This window comes from Ahaetulla prasina, chromosome 2, assembly GCF_028640845.1.
Source record: "Ahaetulla prasina isolate Xishuangbanna chromosome 2, ASM2864084v1, whole genome shotgun sequence".
Classification (NCBI taxonomy): domain Eukaryota; kingdom Metazoa; phylum Chordata; class Lepidosauria; order Squamata; family Colubridae; genus Ahaetulla; species Ahaetulla prasina.
The window spans coordinates 15,115,156-15,128,941 of NC_080540.1; the positions used below are offsets into that span (position 1 = coordinate 15,115,156).

Genomic DNA, 13,786 nt, shown 5'->3' on the forward strand with positions numbered 1-13,786 from the left:
TCGAATGAAAGAAAACGAAAGATTCTATTGGACGCAGCGCCTCCCATCTTGACCAATTAGCAATTGCCGAAAGAACTAACGAGCGACGGGAAAAAAATAGAAAAGGGGTGTGTGTATGTGAAAGGGGCGTAGCTCTTTTCCTATTGGAAGAAAAGAGGATTAAAATACTAGGCGGCTCGCTCCCTTGCAGAATCTATGAGAGAGAAGCGGTGGAAAACTGGTGAGCGTGGCCGTTCGGGGGAATTGTAGTTCCGTGATCTTATCGAGGCTTGGAGGGTCCTCTCTTTACAACCCTCTGGAGAGGCTAAACGCGGCGGGACTCTCGGGTTGTTGTTTTTTTAACGGAGTTCCCCAGCAGTTGCTTGTGTGCACTTTCGTTGCAGCGGCGTCTTTGGAGTAAGTCTTGAGTAGGATGGCATCCATAGGTACCAAGAAGTAGGGATTTGTGTAATCTTTGATGCGTCAACCATCTTCCACAACTGGGTATTCTCCCAGCTGTGTTTTATTGGAGTCCCCATTATCTTTTTTTTTTTTAATTTACATTTATATCCCGCCCTTCTCCGAAGACTCAGGGCGGCTTACAGTGTATCCCCGGCCAGTACAGGTGGGACACATCTGTCTGTCTGTCTGTGTCTCCTATTTTCATTCAGGAATTCAGTGCAGCTTACAGAACGCTTTCCCCATTCTTTAGTCTACACAACAACAACCTTGTGAGGTAGGTTGGGCTGAGAGAACTTTGGCCCCAAATCCCCAGTTAGGTAAACGTTGGTCTGCTTACCTTAACCACTATACTGCATTTTGAAGGCATATATTTGTACTCTAGATCAGGGGTCTCCAACCTTGGTCCCTTTAAGACTTGTCGACTTCAACTCCCAAGCCAAGCTTCGCTGGCTGAGGAATTCTGGGAGTTGAAGTCCACAAGTCGTAAAGTTGCCAAGGTTGGAGTCTCCTGCTCTAGATAACATTTTTTCTCCTGCTTGGTTCCGACACTAACAATGTTCCGACACTAGCAATGTAGGAAGCTAAGGCATATTCTTTCCTCCCCCTCCCCCTTTTTTTCCTGGAATTAAGGAGAAACTTCCTAACAATGAGAACAATTAACCAGTGGAACAGCTTTGCCTTCAGAAGTTGTAGTTGCTACCTCACTGGAGGTTTTTAAGAAAAGACTGAAATAGTAGCAGGCAGTTGGACCAGAAGACCTCCAAGGTCCTTTCCAGCTGTATTCTGATTGATAACTTGGGACATTTTCAGAGTGGATTTGATTAAAATCAAGTCGATTTAAACCATGATTTAAATCATGATTTAAATCACTAGTAAAGAGGCTTGATTTAAATCGACTTGGTTTAAATCATAATTTTTTAAAGAGCAGCTGTCATCTCTGTCCCACAGCAGCTCCTCCTCTGACTCACTCTCGACTCACCGACAGTCCCAATATTGCAAAATATACAGCCTCATGCTACATAACTAAGCTCCGTTTCATGCTAAATTAACTAAATTATTAATGCATCTTAAATAGAAAACTATCTTTAGATAGATTTTTTTTACTCTAAAAGCATTTTATTAAAATAAATTCGATAAAAATTAAAATAAAACCCGATTTAAATAAAAAAAATACAATTTAAATTTTTAAAAATCTGATTAAAAAAAACCATTGATTTTTATCCACCCTGGACATTTGGGAGGGATGGAACATCTGAAGATGGAATTGCTATTTTCTCTCTCCTTTTTCCTCATCCAGCTTACTTTCTGGTGGACCTGCTTACAGCTGCGCTTGCTAAAACTGCTCAGGCTCTTGCAGAAACAGAGACCTCCCGCTCAACTTTGCTTATTGTGAATTTCGGACGGCATGGCTACTGGGAACATTGGGAAGAAGCTGCAGTCAGAAATAACTTGCTTTGTGTGTTTGGAGTACCTCGTACAACCGGTGACTCTTGACTGTGGGCACAACTTCTGCCATGCCTGCATTGTGAAGCACTGGGGGCAGATTTCCAACGGGAACACTTGTCCTCAGTGCAGAGTAGCAATTCCTCGGTTGAAATTGAAGCCCAATGGGCAGCTGGCTAACGTCGTCCAGTTAATCAGGCAACTGAGTGATCAGGCAAAGCAGATGGCAAGGACAAGCAAAACCTGTCAGGGACATGAACCGTCAATATTGTCTTTCTGTAGAAGTGATCTTGTCCCCTTTTGCATACATTGTGAAGAATCCCAGGAGCACCAGACTCATGATGTTATCTCTATGGCACAAGCTGCGGAAGAGTACAAGGTGGGGAGTTTGCGTGGGGTCGAAAAATAAACGTGGGTATCATAATAAATACCATTAACAGAGATGATGGGAGAAACCTCTCCTGGGAATCTTCAGGAGCTTGTGTATAGAATTTGGATGTGGACTAAGAGACAAAGGCAGCATTTAGGAAAAGCATCCACTCCATACTGTTTTAAAACCCATCAGTCAGCTGTCCACTTGCATGCTGCTCCTTGTATTTGCTTCCATTTGTCTGATTCTCTTTCAGGATCAATTTTTAAGCTGTATTGAGAGTCTACGGAAGGAGAAAGAAGTGATTATGCAGCATCTCTCAGATACAGACAAGCAAAGTCAAGACCTGTTTGTAGGTATTGCTACTACTGAGAAGTGAATAATCATGAAAACCTGTTTCTAATATTATCGAAAGATATATATGTGGTTCAGGGTTGAACCGGGGGTCGGGGGAGGCCTTGATGCTCCCCTGAGGTTGGTTGGTTGATATGCTGAGAGATATTTTTGCTTTGTTAAAAACAGTTATAAAAAGGATATGGTGCAGCCCAGGGGTGAAATCTAAAAATTTCCCCTACCGGTTCTGTGGGTGTGGCTTAATTGTTGGGCGTGGCCAATAACAATAAATAATAAAAATAATAAACAAAGTATAAAAAAACAATAAGAGGTACCAAAAACCAACTTTCACACTTTACACACACACAACACAACTGACTCACACACAGTGTAAAAGCAGCTGCACTTCACACTTCACATAGCCACAAAAAGCTCAAAAACCAACTTTCACACTTTACACACTCACAACACAACACAACTGACTCACACACAATGTAAAAGCAGCTGCACTTCACACTTCACATAGCCACAAAGAGCTCAAAAATCAACTTTCACACTTTACACACTCACAACACAACACAACTGACTCATACACAATGTAAAAGCAGCTCCACTTCACACTTCACATAGCCACAAAGAGCTCAAAAACCAACTTTCACACTTTACACACACACAACTAACGCACACATACACACACAATATGCCACATACAGCTTTCTGAGATTTTGTGTGTTTGTGTAGTTAGAGTGAAACATTACAGAAACACACCAAATCTCAGAAAGCTGCACAAATATTTTATTTTATTTTATTTTATTGTGGACTTCAAATCCCAGAGTTCCTCAGGCAGCAAATCCAGTCAGTTGATCACCGAGGAAATAGATTAGCAGAATAGATTGATTCTGTCTGGGCTGAAACTGAAACTGCTTTCGGGTTGTGGCCATGCGTTCATCAGTAATCAGGTAAGTGCCTTAGAATCTCTACTTTTACTTGTAGAAAACATGTTTTTTATAAGTAAGAGTACAAGCAAGGTTCTGCTGTTTTTTACTTTTAAAGGCCTGTTTCTGCTGAAGCAAAATTGGCTTTTAAAAGTAAAAAAAAAAACACCTCTGCAGATGGTGCGGCTCAGCAGAGGCAGGGAGGCGGGGCCAGGGATTATTTGCTACCGGTCCTCCGAACCAGCAACCGCCATCGCTACTGGATCGCGCGATCCCCTCTGATCTGGGAGCATTTCACCCCTGGTGCAGCCCTTGATGCTCTCTGAAGTTGGTTGTTTGCTTGCAGACATCTCATATCCTACTAGGTTACATCAGCAGTGTCAGATAATGATGTTATTGGTACTTAGATGGGTAATGAAACATTTGCAAGCAAACAACCAAGCTCAGAGAGCATCAAGGACTGCACCATATCCTTTTCATAACTGTTTTTAGCAAAGCAAAAATATCTCTTGGTATATTGGCTGGAATTAATGAGAGAACGTCAAGTGACTGAACCCAGGCCTAATGATTAAATCGAGAATCGAGAATTTTCTGCTTCAGCCTTATCTTTAATGCTAAAGGGATAGTATTCCCAAACTGGTGGTTTCTTGTACTGTTATCTTTAATATAGGTAAAGAAGCTAAAACAAAGATAAGCAGGTTTTGATTCCTCAGTATTCTGTGTGAATAAGACCATCAAGTCAGCAGGTTAGATGAACACAGGAGCTGAATGTTATCGAACTGGACCGCATGGTTAGAACATTGTATGAACTCAGCCAATGATTGCTCTGCTGGAAGTGACATCCATGATTCTTGAGAATTAATAGATATGCTTTCCTCCCCCTCCAAATCTTTTTTTTTTAACCGCAGCAACTAGTAGAAGCAGAGAAAAAGAAAGTGATGGATGGGTTTAATCATCTGCGTCAATTTGTATTAGAACAAAACACCTTTTGGCTTGCTAAGGTTGAAGAGGCAAAGACGGACATCGTGTTGGAAACAAATAATCAGATGGCTATAATCTCCAAGGAGTTGTTTGTTCTTGATTACATCATCCAGGACATGGTTGAGAAATGCGATCAGCCAGCGTTGGAATTCCTAGGGGTAAGAAATTTAGGGCGGCAGTAGAGAGAGCTCTGGGACTAATTTTTCATGCTGGTTTGTTCCCTGATTATAAGGAGTGAAAGAGATGCTAGTTAAATGTTGTTGTCCTTATTACTGGGTTGGAGGAAGTGGCTTTCATGATAGAATATGTCAACAATGAAGGACCCTGTCCAAAGGTGCTTTTTCAAGAGGCAACTGGACTTTCTGGTTTTTCTTTGAAGGTGTTTTGCTTCTCATCCAAGAAGCTTCTTCAGTTCTGACTTCAAAGAAAAACCAGTCGCCTCTTGAAAAAGCACCTTTGGGACAACCATGACCTGGATGACTGAAAATCTTCATATAGACAAATGAAGGACTCCGCTTTAAAAAAAAGAGGAATTTGGGGTATGGGGGCTCATTCATTCATCCATCTTGGTAAGCACACCTAGTATTTTGAGAATTTGTGGTGTGTAGTTTTACAGAATGGTAGCCCAAGTGAGATGTGTGCATAAGAAAGGCAGGATATGAAGCAGGAAGCTTGGTAGATACCAATGAAGGTATCTATAGATACTTGGTACCTTCAGGCACCATGTTTAGCGTACCTCCCTTGCTTTATAGCTAAAGTCTTTATTTAGGTAGAGTCTTACTCTCTAAACCAGAGGTCTTCAAACTTGGCAGCTTTAAGACTTATGGACTTCAACTCCCAGAATTCTCTAACCAGCATAGCTGGCTGGAGAATTCTGGGAGTTGAAGTCCACAAGTTTTAAAGTTGCCAAGTTTGGGGACTCCTGCTTTAAATGATGGACCTAAGTCCAGTCTTTGGCATCTGCAGGTAAACATTAAACATCTGGACAGTTACTTCCAGTGTTAAATTGGTAATAAGCTAGATAAGCCAATGGCTTGATTCATTCTTCCAAGAAGTACTGATCAGCGTATCTGAAAGAGAAGACTCTATGCAGACCTATACAATCAATTTGCATGTTCAGGGAATGTGCTACAAAACAGGAAAGAATATTTTAACCAGATGTTTTTTCTGCACTTAGGAATCATTCTTAGTTCTACATTTAGTCCACAGAATAAGTTTAAAGACATACCCTAACATTAAATTGTCTGGGTATATTTAAAAAAAGCAAAACACGGATTCACCTTCATATACATAGGCCTTGACTTACGACCAGAATTGAGCCCCAAATTTCTGTTGCTAAGCAAGACAGCTGAGTGAATTTTGCCCTCTTCTATAACCTTTCTTAAGTTGTTAAGTGAATCACTGCAGTTGAGTTAATAACACGATCATTAAATGAATCTGGCTTCCCCATTGACTTGATGTCAGAATGTTGCAAAAGATCACATGACCCCAGGACAGTGCAACTGTTATAAATACATGCCAGTTGCCAAATGACTGAATTTTGACCACATGACCACAAGGATGCTGCAAAAGTCGTAAGTGTGAAAAATGGTCATAAGTCACTTTTTTTCAGCTGTATTACCTGTATTACTTTCTTACTCACTTGAATATTCAGGCTTCGGTGTGATTTACAATGCTAGTCTTGCAGGTACAGGACAGAACCGGTGAGTTCTTTCTCTAGTTCCCAGCCAGTGTAACCCAATTTGCAGAATTTGTTTAACCTATTTCTCCCCCCAAGAACTTTTTTATTTTACTTTTTAAAGTCTGAATATTGCCCTTCAAAATCTGGTTTCTTGAAAATGGCCACTGAGTTTTCCTAGTCTTTATGGGTGGAGAGTTTCAGTGTATTACTGTCCAAACTTTTAAGGATGCCTTTAGAATCTTAGCTATGGAATCTGGGCATTGCTAAATACACCATATTGCTGAACTACAGTTCCTAGCAGTCTTTGTATGCATAATGGTGAGAGATATTGGTTGCTCTAGCCATAGCAACATTTAGCAATAGCAATAAGACTTATATACTGCTTTATAGTTTTTTGTTTTTTGTTTTTTTTATTTGCATTTATATCCCGCCCTTCTCCGAAGACTCAGGGCGGCTTACACTATGTTAGCAATAGTCTTCATCCTATTTGTATATTTATATACAAAGTCAACTTATTGCCCCCAACAGTCTGGGTCCTCATTTTACCTACCTTATAAAGGATGGAAGGCTGAGTCAACCTTGGGCCTGGTGGGACTAGAACCTGCAGTAATTGCAGGCAGCTGTGTTAATAACAGACTGTCTTACCAGTCTGAACCACAGAGGCCCTTTCTAGTGCTTTATAGCTTTATATATATATATATAAAGCCCTTTATAGTGCTTTACAACCCTCTCTAAGCAGTTTACAGAATCAGCATATGGCCCCCAAACAATCCGAGTCTTCATTTTACCCCCCTGGGAAGGATGGAAGGCTGAGTCAACCTTGAGCGGGTGAGATTTGAACTGCCAAATTGCAGGCATCTGGCAGTCAGCAGAAGTAGCCTGCAGTACTGCACTCTAACCACTGCGCCACCACGGCTCATTTAGAAGGCTTTTTAGTTATTAGCCATGCTTTTAGACAAGCAAGTTCTGATTGTTTATTCTTTTTTAATTTTAGAATGTCGGAAGTGTCTTGGAACGGTAAGTTGATCTCTCCTTGAAATGGCCACTGAGTTTTCCTAGTCTTTATGGGTGGAGAGTTTCAGTGTATTACTGTCCAAACTTTTAAGGATGCCTTTAGAATCTTAGCTATGGAATCTAGGCATTGCTAAATACACCATATTGCTGAACTATAGTTCCTAGCAGTCTTTGTATGCATAATGGTGAGAGATATTGGTTGCTCTAGCCATAGCAACATTTAGCAATAGCAATAAGACTTATATACTGCTTTATAGTTTTTTGTTTTTTGTTTTTTTTATTTGCATTTATATCCCGCCCTTCTCCGAAGACTCAGGGCGGCTTACACTATGTTAGCAATAGTCTTCATCCTATTTGTATATTTATATACAAAGTCAACTTATTGCCCCCAACAGTCTGGGTCCTCATTTTACCTACCTTATAAAGGATGAAAGGCTAAGTCAACCTTGGGCCTGGTGGGACTAGAACCTGCAGTAATTGCAAGCAGCTGTGTTAATAACAGACTGTCTTAGCAGTCTGAGCCACAGAGGCCCTTTCTAGTGCTTTATAGCTTTATATATATATATATAAAGCCCTTTATAGTGCTTTATAACCCTCTCTAAGCAGTTTACAGGATCAGCATATGGCCCCCAAACAATCCGAGTCCTCATTTTACCCCCCTAGGAAGGATGGAAGGCTGAGTCAACCTTGAGCGGGTGAGATTTGAACTGCCAAATTGCAGGCATCTGGCAGTCAGCAGAAATAGCCTGCAGTACTGCACTCTAACTACTGCGCCACCACGGCTCATTTAGAAGGCTTTTTAGTTATTAGCCCTGCTTTTAGACAAGCAAGTTCTGATTGTTTATTCTTTTTTAATTTTAGAATGTCGGAAGTGTCTTGGAACGGTAAGTTGATCTCTCCTTGAAATGGCCAGGTCAATATTTATTTTTTATGTGGATGGATGGACAGATAGATACATATTGAAAGCTGCCTAGTCTTCTAATATACAAAAATGACATACTTCATTTTAATATACCAATTGATCTAAATGGAATTATAAGCAATTGCAGCCAGTTTGGTTGCAACCAGCCTTGGGGATTGAGGTAAAAATGATTTGGAGATAAATGGTTTGGCTGAAACAGAGGATATGTTATTTTCAAACAAAAGTATGAATCAGAGTTGGATAGAAGCCTTGATACGTACCACTATATAGCTTGGAACAGGACCTATTTTATTGGCGTAACAAGGATTAATTAAACTTACAGACTGAATAGTGCATTAAATGTTCATGATTACATGAATTTGTTGTTGTTAGTTGCGAAGTCATGTCCGAACCATCGCGACCCCATGGACAATGTTCCTCCAGGCCTTCCTGTCCTCTACCATCTTCTGCAGTCCATTTAAACTCATGCCTACTGCTTCAGTGACTCCATCCAGCCACCTCGTTCTCTGTCGTCCCTTCTTTTGCACTCAATCATTCCCAGCATTAGGCTCTTCTCCAGGGAGTCCTTCCTTCTCATTAGGGTTACATGAATAATAGTGCTCAATTAACATTTGCAAAGACAGCATTACCATAGTTACAAGTGGAATAGACACTTGTATTTTTTGTCTTATTTTGGTCCATTTTTGCATATGGCTGTGATGAATATTGAAAGTTAGGGTGGCATTTGGTTTCCTAAAGCTTGTAGCCCTCTTTTTTTTCTAGCTCCTGCACTCTATTATTGAACGTTGGCTCCCAACTGATTCTTATAGTATTCATCATTTTTATCACATGTAGGGAAAAAGTAAGGTTGACTATTTATCAAGTCTTGTAAGATGTCACTTTTCATGAAGGCCCATATGTTCGCCTAAAATCCACCAGAATTTAGGAATGAAAGATCTCTGGATTTGGGAATAATTGTATTTAATGCAGTATGGTTTCCCCAGTTGTGGCTTTTTTCCCCCTGCTTTGTTTCTTCTATATATCAAGGAATGTATAGAGGGAAACTGTTCTGTCTCTCTGGAGAAATTTCTGGATCAGACATACTAAAAAATCTGTCTTCTAAGTCTTAACTCTCTAGTTTGTCCCTCACTGTTTAAGAAAACTTCTGAGAATTACAGGCCGGAAGGACAAATTGGCTACTGTCTATTGCTCCACAGGTATAAGAAGAAGAAGAAATTTGGGAATCCAGGGGTCTTTTCACCAGAGATTAAACACGGAATCTGGGGATTGCAGAACTTCAATTCTTTTCTGCCTGATGCTGTGAAACAATTTGAAGGTAATGGAAGGGCTTTGTCACACTTTAACTCGATGCCACAATTGGAAAGTCAATCATAGCTTACAAAATGGACTGTACTTACTTCCTAGGCCAGAGGCCTTCAAACTTGGCAGCTTTAAGACTTGTGGACTTCAACTCCTAGAATTCTCCAGCCAGCTCCCAGAATTCTCCCTCCCTTTCTTTTCCTTCCTTCCTTCCTTCCTTCCTTCCTTCCTTCCTTCCTTCCTCCCTCCCTCCCTCCCTCCCTCCCTCTCTCTCTCTCTCTCTCTCTCTCTCGTAGCGTTTCACCCCTGCACTGGTCCCTTTCTGATTCTTCACTATGTTGCCACTCAAGATCAATCCAGCTTTTTGTGAATGTTTTGTTACAGGGACACTTTAAGCTATTGGGGGGGTGGAATCTGATAGGATTGGTAGTGAATGCAGCTCATATGTATGGAATGGGGCAGTAACTTTAAGTACCACACTGGTGTGGCCAGTGTGAGATAATAATGAAGATGCTGGACTCAAAACAGGTCCATAGAAGGTCCCTGAGTGATTCTGGGTCAAGGTTGCTTTTTCACTATCTGCCCAACTTATTGTGAGGGGTAATTTTATGGCTAAAAACAAAAAACAACCAGCTGAGGAAGTATATACTGTGCTGCCCTAGGATACAAATCTAATACATTTTTTCTTCTTCCTTTCCAAGAAACTCTGGAATCTGGATATCAGCTGAAGAAACAAAATGGTACATATCTGGGGTTTGTAGACATCAAATGGACGTTAAGGTGGTAGCGCCCCTATTTCTTGTAGGCAATGAGGGCTATTTTATTACAACTTTTAGAAAGGGGTATGGGTATAAATCAATACCAGAATAACAGAGTTGGAAGAGACCTTGGAGGTCTTCTAGTCCACCCCCCTGCTCAAGCAGGAGACCCTATACCATTTCTGACAAGTGGCTGTGCAGTCTCTTCTTGAAAGCCTCCAGAGATGAAGCACTGAATGAAGGGGCTGACTGACACTAAAGGTTTAAATTTTTTTAAATTAATTAATTAATTTATTTTGTCAAGTACATATTAGATAATATATATAAGCATGAATTGAATACATAAAATGAATACAATTAAAGGGAACGTTAGGACAGGGTCTCTAGGTACGCTGATGCTCTTATGCACGCCCCTTACAGACTTCTTAGGAATGGGGTGCGGTCAACAGTAAACAGTCTAAGGTTAAAATTTTGGGGTTTTTGGGATGAAACCACAGAGTCAGGTAGTGCATTCCAGGCATTAACAACTCTGTTGCTGAAGTCATATTTTCTGCAATCGAGTTTGGAGCAGTTCACTTTAAGTTTGTATCTATTGTGTGCTCGTGTATTGTTGTGGTTGAAGCTGAAGTAGTCATTGACCGGAAGGACATTGTAGCAGATGATTTTATGAACTATGCTCAGGTCAGACTGAAGGCAGCGTAGTTCTAAATTTTCTAAACCCAGAATTTCAAGTCTGGTGGCATAAGGTATTTTGTTGCGAGCAGAGAAAAAAAAATGTTTTTTTCCCCCCCTCAAGAGGAGGATAAGGGGAAGGATTTATTGAAAAGGGAGTTGGCAAAAGACCATTAGCTCTAGTGGCGAGAGAGGAAAAAACCTGAATCCAATTTTGTGATAGTAAACTTTTTAAGAAAGGGTTCCCAGGAAGGAAAGGAATACAATGTAACTTAGTACATAACTGCTGAATTATGAGTTATGTATGGCCTAGGTTTATTCTGCTGGTGTCCTATTAAGATCTTATTTGCTTTCACTATACTGCTTATTGAGGGTTATTTATAGAGAAAGCCTGGAAGGACTATATAAGGGATTACAAATCTCACAAAATACTGAACTTTGCTCTGGAAAAGGAAGACCTATTAAAATACAAACCATCAATCTTCTGAAAGACCACCTTGTGGCAGCTCTTGAACATTTGTGGATTCACTTGCTTGGGAAAAGAGCAGGTATGCCAGAAAGCTAAGAGAGGAGAAGTATTTTTTAACAGTAACAGAGTTGGAAGGGACCTTGGAGGTCATCTAGTCCAACCCCCTGCTCACGCAAAAGACCTGTAATAGGGATTGAACCATCAAACTGCTGACCTTTCTGATGGACAAGCTCAGTGTCTTAGCCACTTAGCCACCTAGTCAGGGTAAGAGACAGGGAATATGAGCAGACTAGAGAGTAAAGACTGAGATAAAATATCTGTGCCTTAAGTTGAGTTTCTTTTTTTGATAAGCAACGTCTAAATCTTCCAAATCTAGATCCTTTAACGCCTGCTGTTGGGCTTACCTTCCCCCTCCCCCCTTTATTCTTGCAGAAAATACCACTTTGGAGCCAGACCCAACTCAGGAGAAACGTGTGAGGCTAGAGGAGACCTGTCAAGATCCATGAAAAACTTTGAAGGCAGATGGCTCCTGGGAAGTTTACAGTACTTTAGGATGTTTGCAATGTAGTTGTTAAAGAATTTCATTGAAGGGAGAAGGCTTAGTTTGGAATGAAAGCGGGTGCAATTTTAACTGATAATAAAGTAATCATTATATGTTACCTAGCACATAATTGTAATGGATTGCAGATAAGTTATAATCGTTGGTATCTTCTAGACCCACCTTTTGGGAATCCCTGTTGTAGTGCCCAGAGATTTTAATGGCATTGTGAAATGGAGTATTAATTATTTGGAAGCATAAAGAAAGATATGAGTTTGGAAAGGACCTTGAAGGTTTTCTAGTCCAGGGGTCTCCAACCTTGGTCCCTTTAAGACTTCTGGACTTCAACTCCCAGAATTCCTGAGCCAGCATGCTGGCTCAGGAATTCTGGGAGTTGAAGTCCATAGGTCATAAAGGGGCCATAGTTGCCCAGCCCTGTTCTAGACCCACTTTTTGGGAATCCCTGTTGTAGTGCCCAGAGATTTCAATGGCATTGTGAAATGGAGTATTAATTATTTGGAAGCATAAAGAAAGATGAGTTTGGAAAGGACCTTGAAGGTTTTCTAGTCCAGGGTCTCCAACCTTGGTCCCTTTAAGACTTCTGGACTTCAACTCCCAGAGTCCCTCAGCCAGCAAAGCTGAAGTCTACAAGTCTTAAAGGGACCAAGGTTGGAGACCCCTGTTCTAGTCCAACCATCTCCCCAGGGTAGAACTTTTCATACCATCCTGGAAACATAGCTGTTCAGCCTTTGCAAACCTGTAGTGACAGAATAACAGGGTTAGAAGGGTGGTTTTCTAATACACTCCCTGCTCAAGCAGGAAGCCCTATAACATTTCAGACAAATGCTTGTCCAATCTCTTAAAAACCTCCAGTGATGGAGCACCTACAACTTCTGGAGGCAAGTCGTTCCACTGATGGTTACATCAGAAATCCCTCGATGGTTCTAGCTGGCTTCTCTCCTTGATCGGGTTTCCATCCCCATATTAAAGTAGACCCCAATGTTTATTATCATCTCGGCTTATCTCGGTATACTTTTTCCCCGGGCTGATGAGCACATTTTACATCCATTTTCATTTTCTGAGGTGCAACCTCTGGGTCCAAGGGCACTAACAGAAATAAATGGCGGTAGGTGTTGCTCCATTTGATATTTTGTTTTTGTTAAAAGGTAAAATGTAGGGAGAAGGACAGAGAACTAAAAGGATGTGCTGAAATACCCCCAACCATCCATTGGCAGGGACACTGATCTGTTTGTTTGCTTGGTGAATGGATACCTGGTAGACAAAGAGGAAGAGAAGAAAATCTTACGGTGAATCCCCCCCCCCACACCACTTAATGGGCTCAGATACACCTTAATCTATCAATGCCAGGAAAAGAAGCCTTTTGTGACATTCATTTTATTTTTATTTTATTTATTTTTGTCACAACAATATATATAAGCATCACACAAAAATTATACAGTATATAAACATATATATGAGGAAATATAAGGAAGTATAAGATATATATATAAGAAGAAAAAGGAAAACAATAGGACAGGAACGGTAGCCCCTTATGGGGCTTTATTCACTGGAATTATTCACTGGAACTTTATGCCGAGAGAACACGCAGAGGTGCTAATGGAAACTCTCTTGAAGATAATTTGATTTCCTGGAGGGAAAAGACCCCAAAAAGGGACATTTTTCTTCCATTTTTTTTGCTCGGTTATCTTATTAAGAAATGTTAACGCCGCGTTCGCAGGCGCCGCCTCCTGTGCAAGAAGCCCCGCCCACTTTCCTGGGCCGAGGTTTTCAAAAGGAAGAGCGACCTGACGAAAAGAAAAGGCGAAACGCCATTGGACCTCGCTGTCGCACCTTACGAACAGAAAGTCGAGACGCCATTGGACAGTACTGTCACCCATCTTACCCAATCAGGAATGAGCAACATTCTCCC

General features: G+C 40.9%; 1 protein-coding gene across 2 annotated transcripts; it reads left to right on the forward strand.

Annotated features, from left to right (window-relative positions):
- Nucleotides 1-259: 259 nt before the first annotated feature.
- On the forward strand, nucleotides 260-11,911 carry LOC131189605 (zinc finger protein RFP-like). 2 transcript variants are annotated; one of them, XM_058165800.1, is made up of 8 exons: nucleotides 260-396; nucleotides 1,739-2,263; nucleotides 2,511-2,606; nucleotides 4,431-4,661; nucleotides 7,179-7,201; nucleotides 9,317-9,435; nucleotides 10,121-10,159; nucleotides 11,751-11,911. In XM_058165800.1, the coding sequence occupies exons 2-8, from the start codon at nucleotides 1,847-1,849 to the stop codon at nucleotides 11,822-11,824; spliced, it is 999 nt and encodes a 332-aa protein (XP_058021783.1). In that variant the 5' UTR covers nucleotides 260-396; nucleotides 1,739-1,846; the 3' UTR covers nucleotides 11,825-11,911. The 2 variants fall into 2 exon arrangements, with proteins under 2 accessions (XP_058021783.1, XP_058021784.1); XM_058165801.1 differs by lacking the exon at nucleotides 7,179-7,201 and adding an exon at nucleotides 8,060-8,082.
- Nucleotides 11,912-13,786: the final 1,875 nt, after the last annotated feature.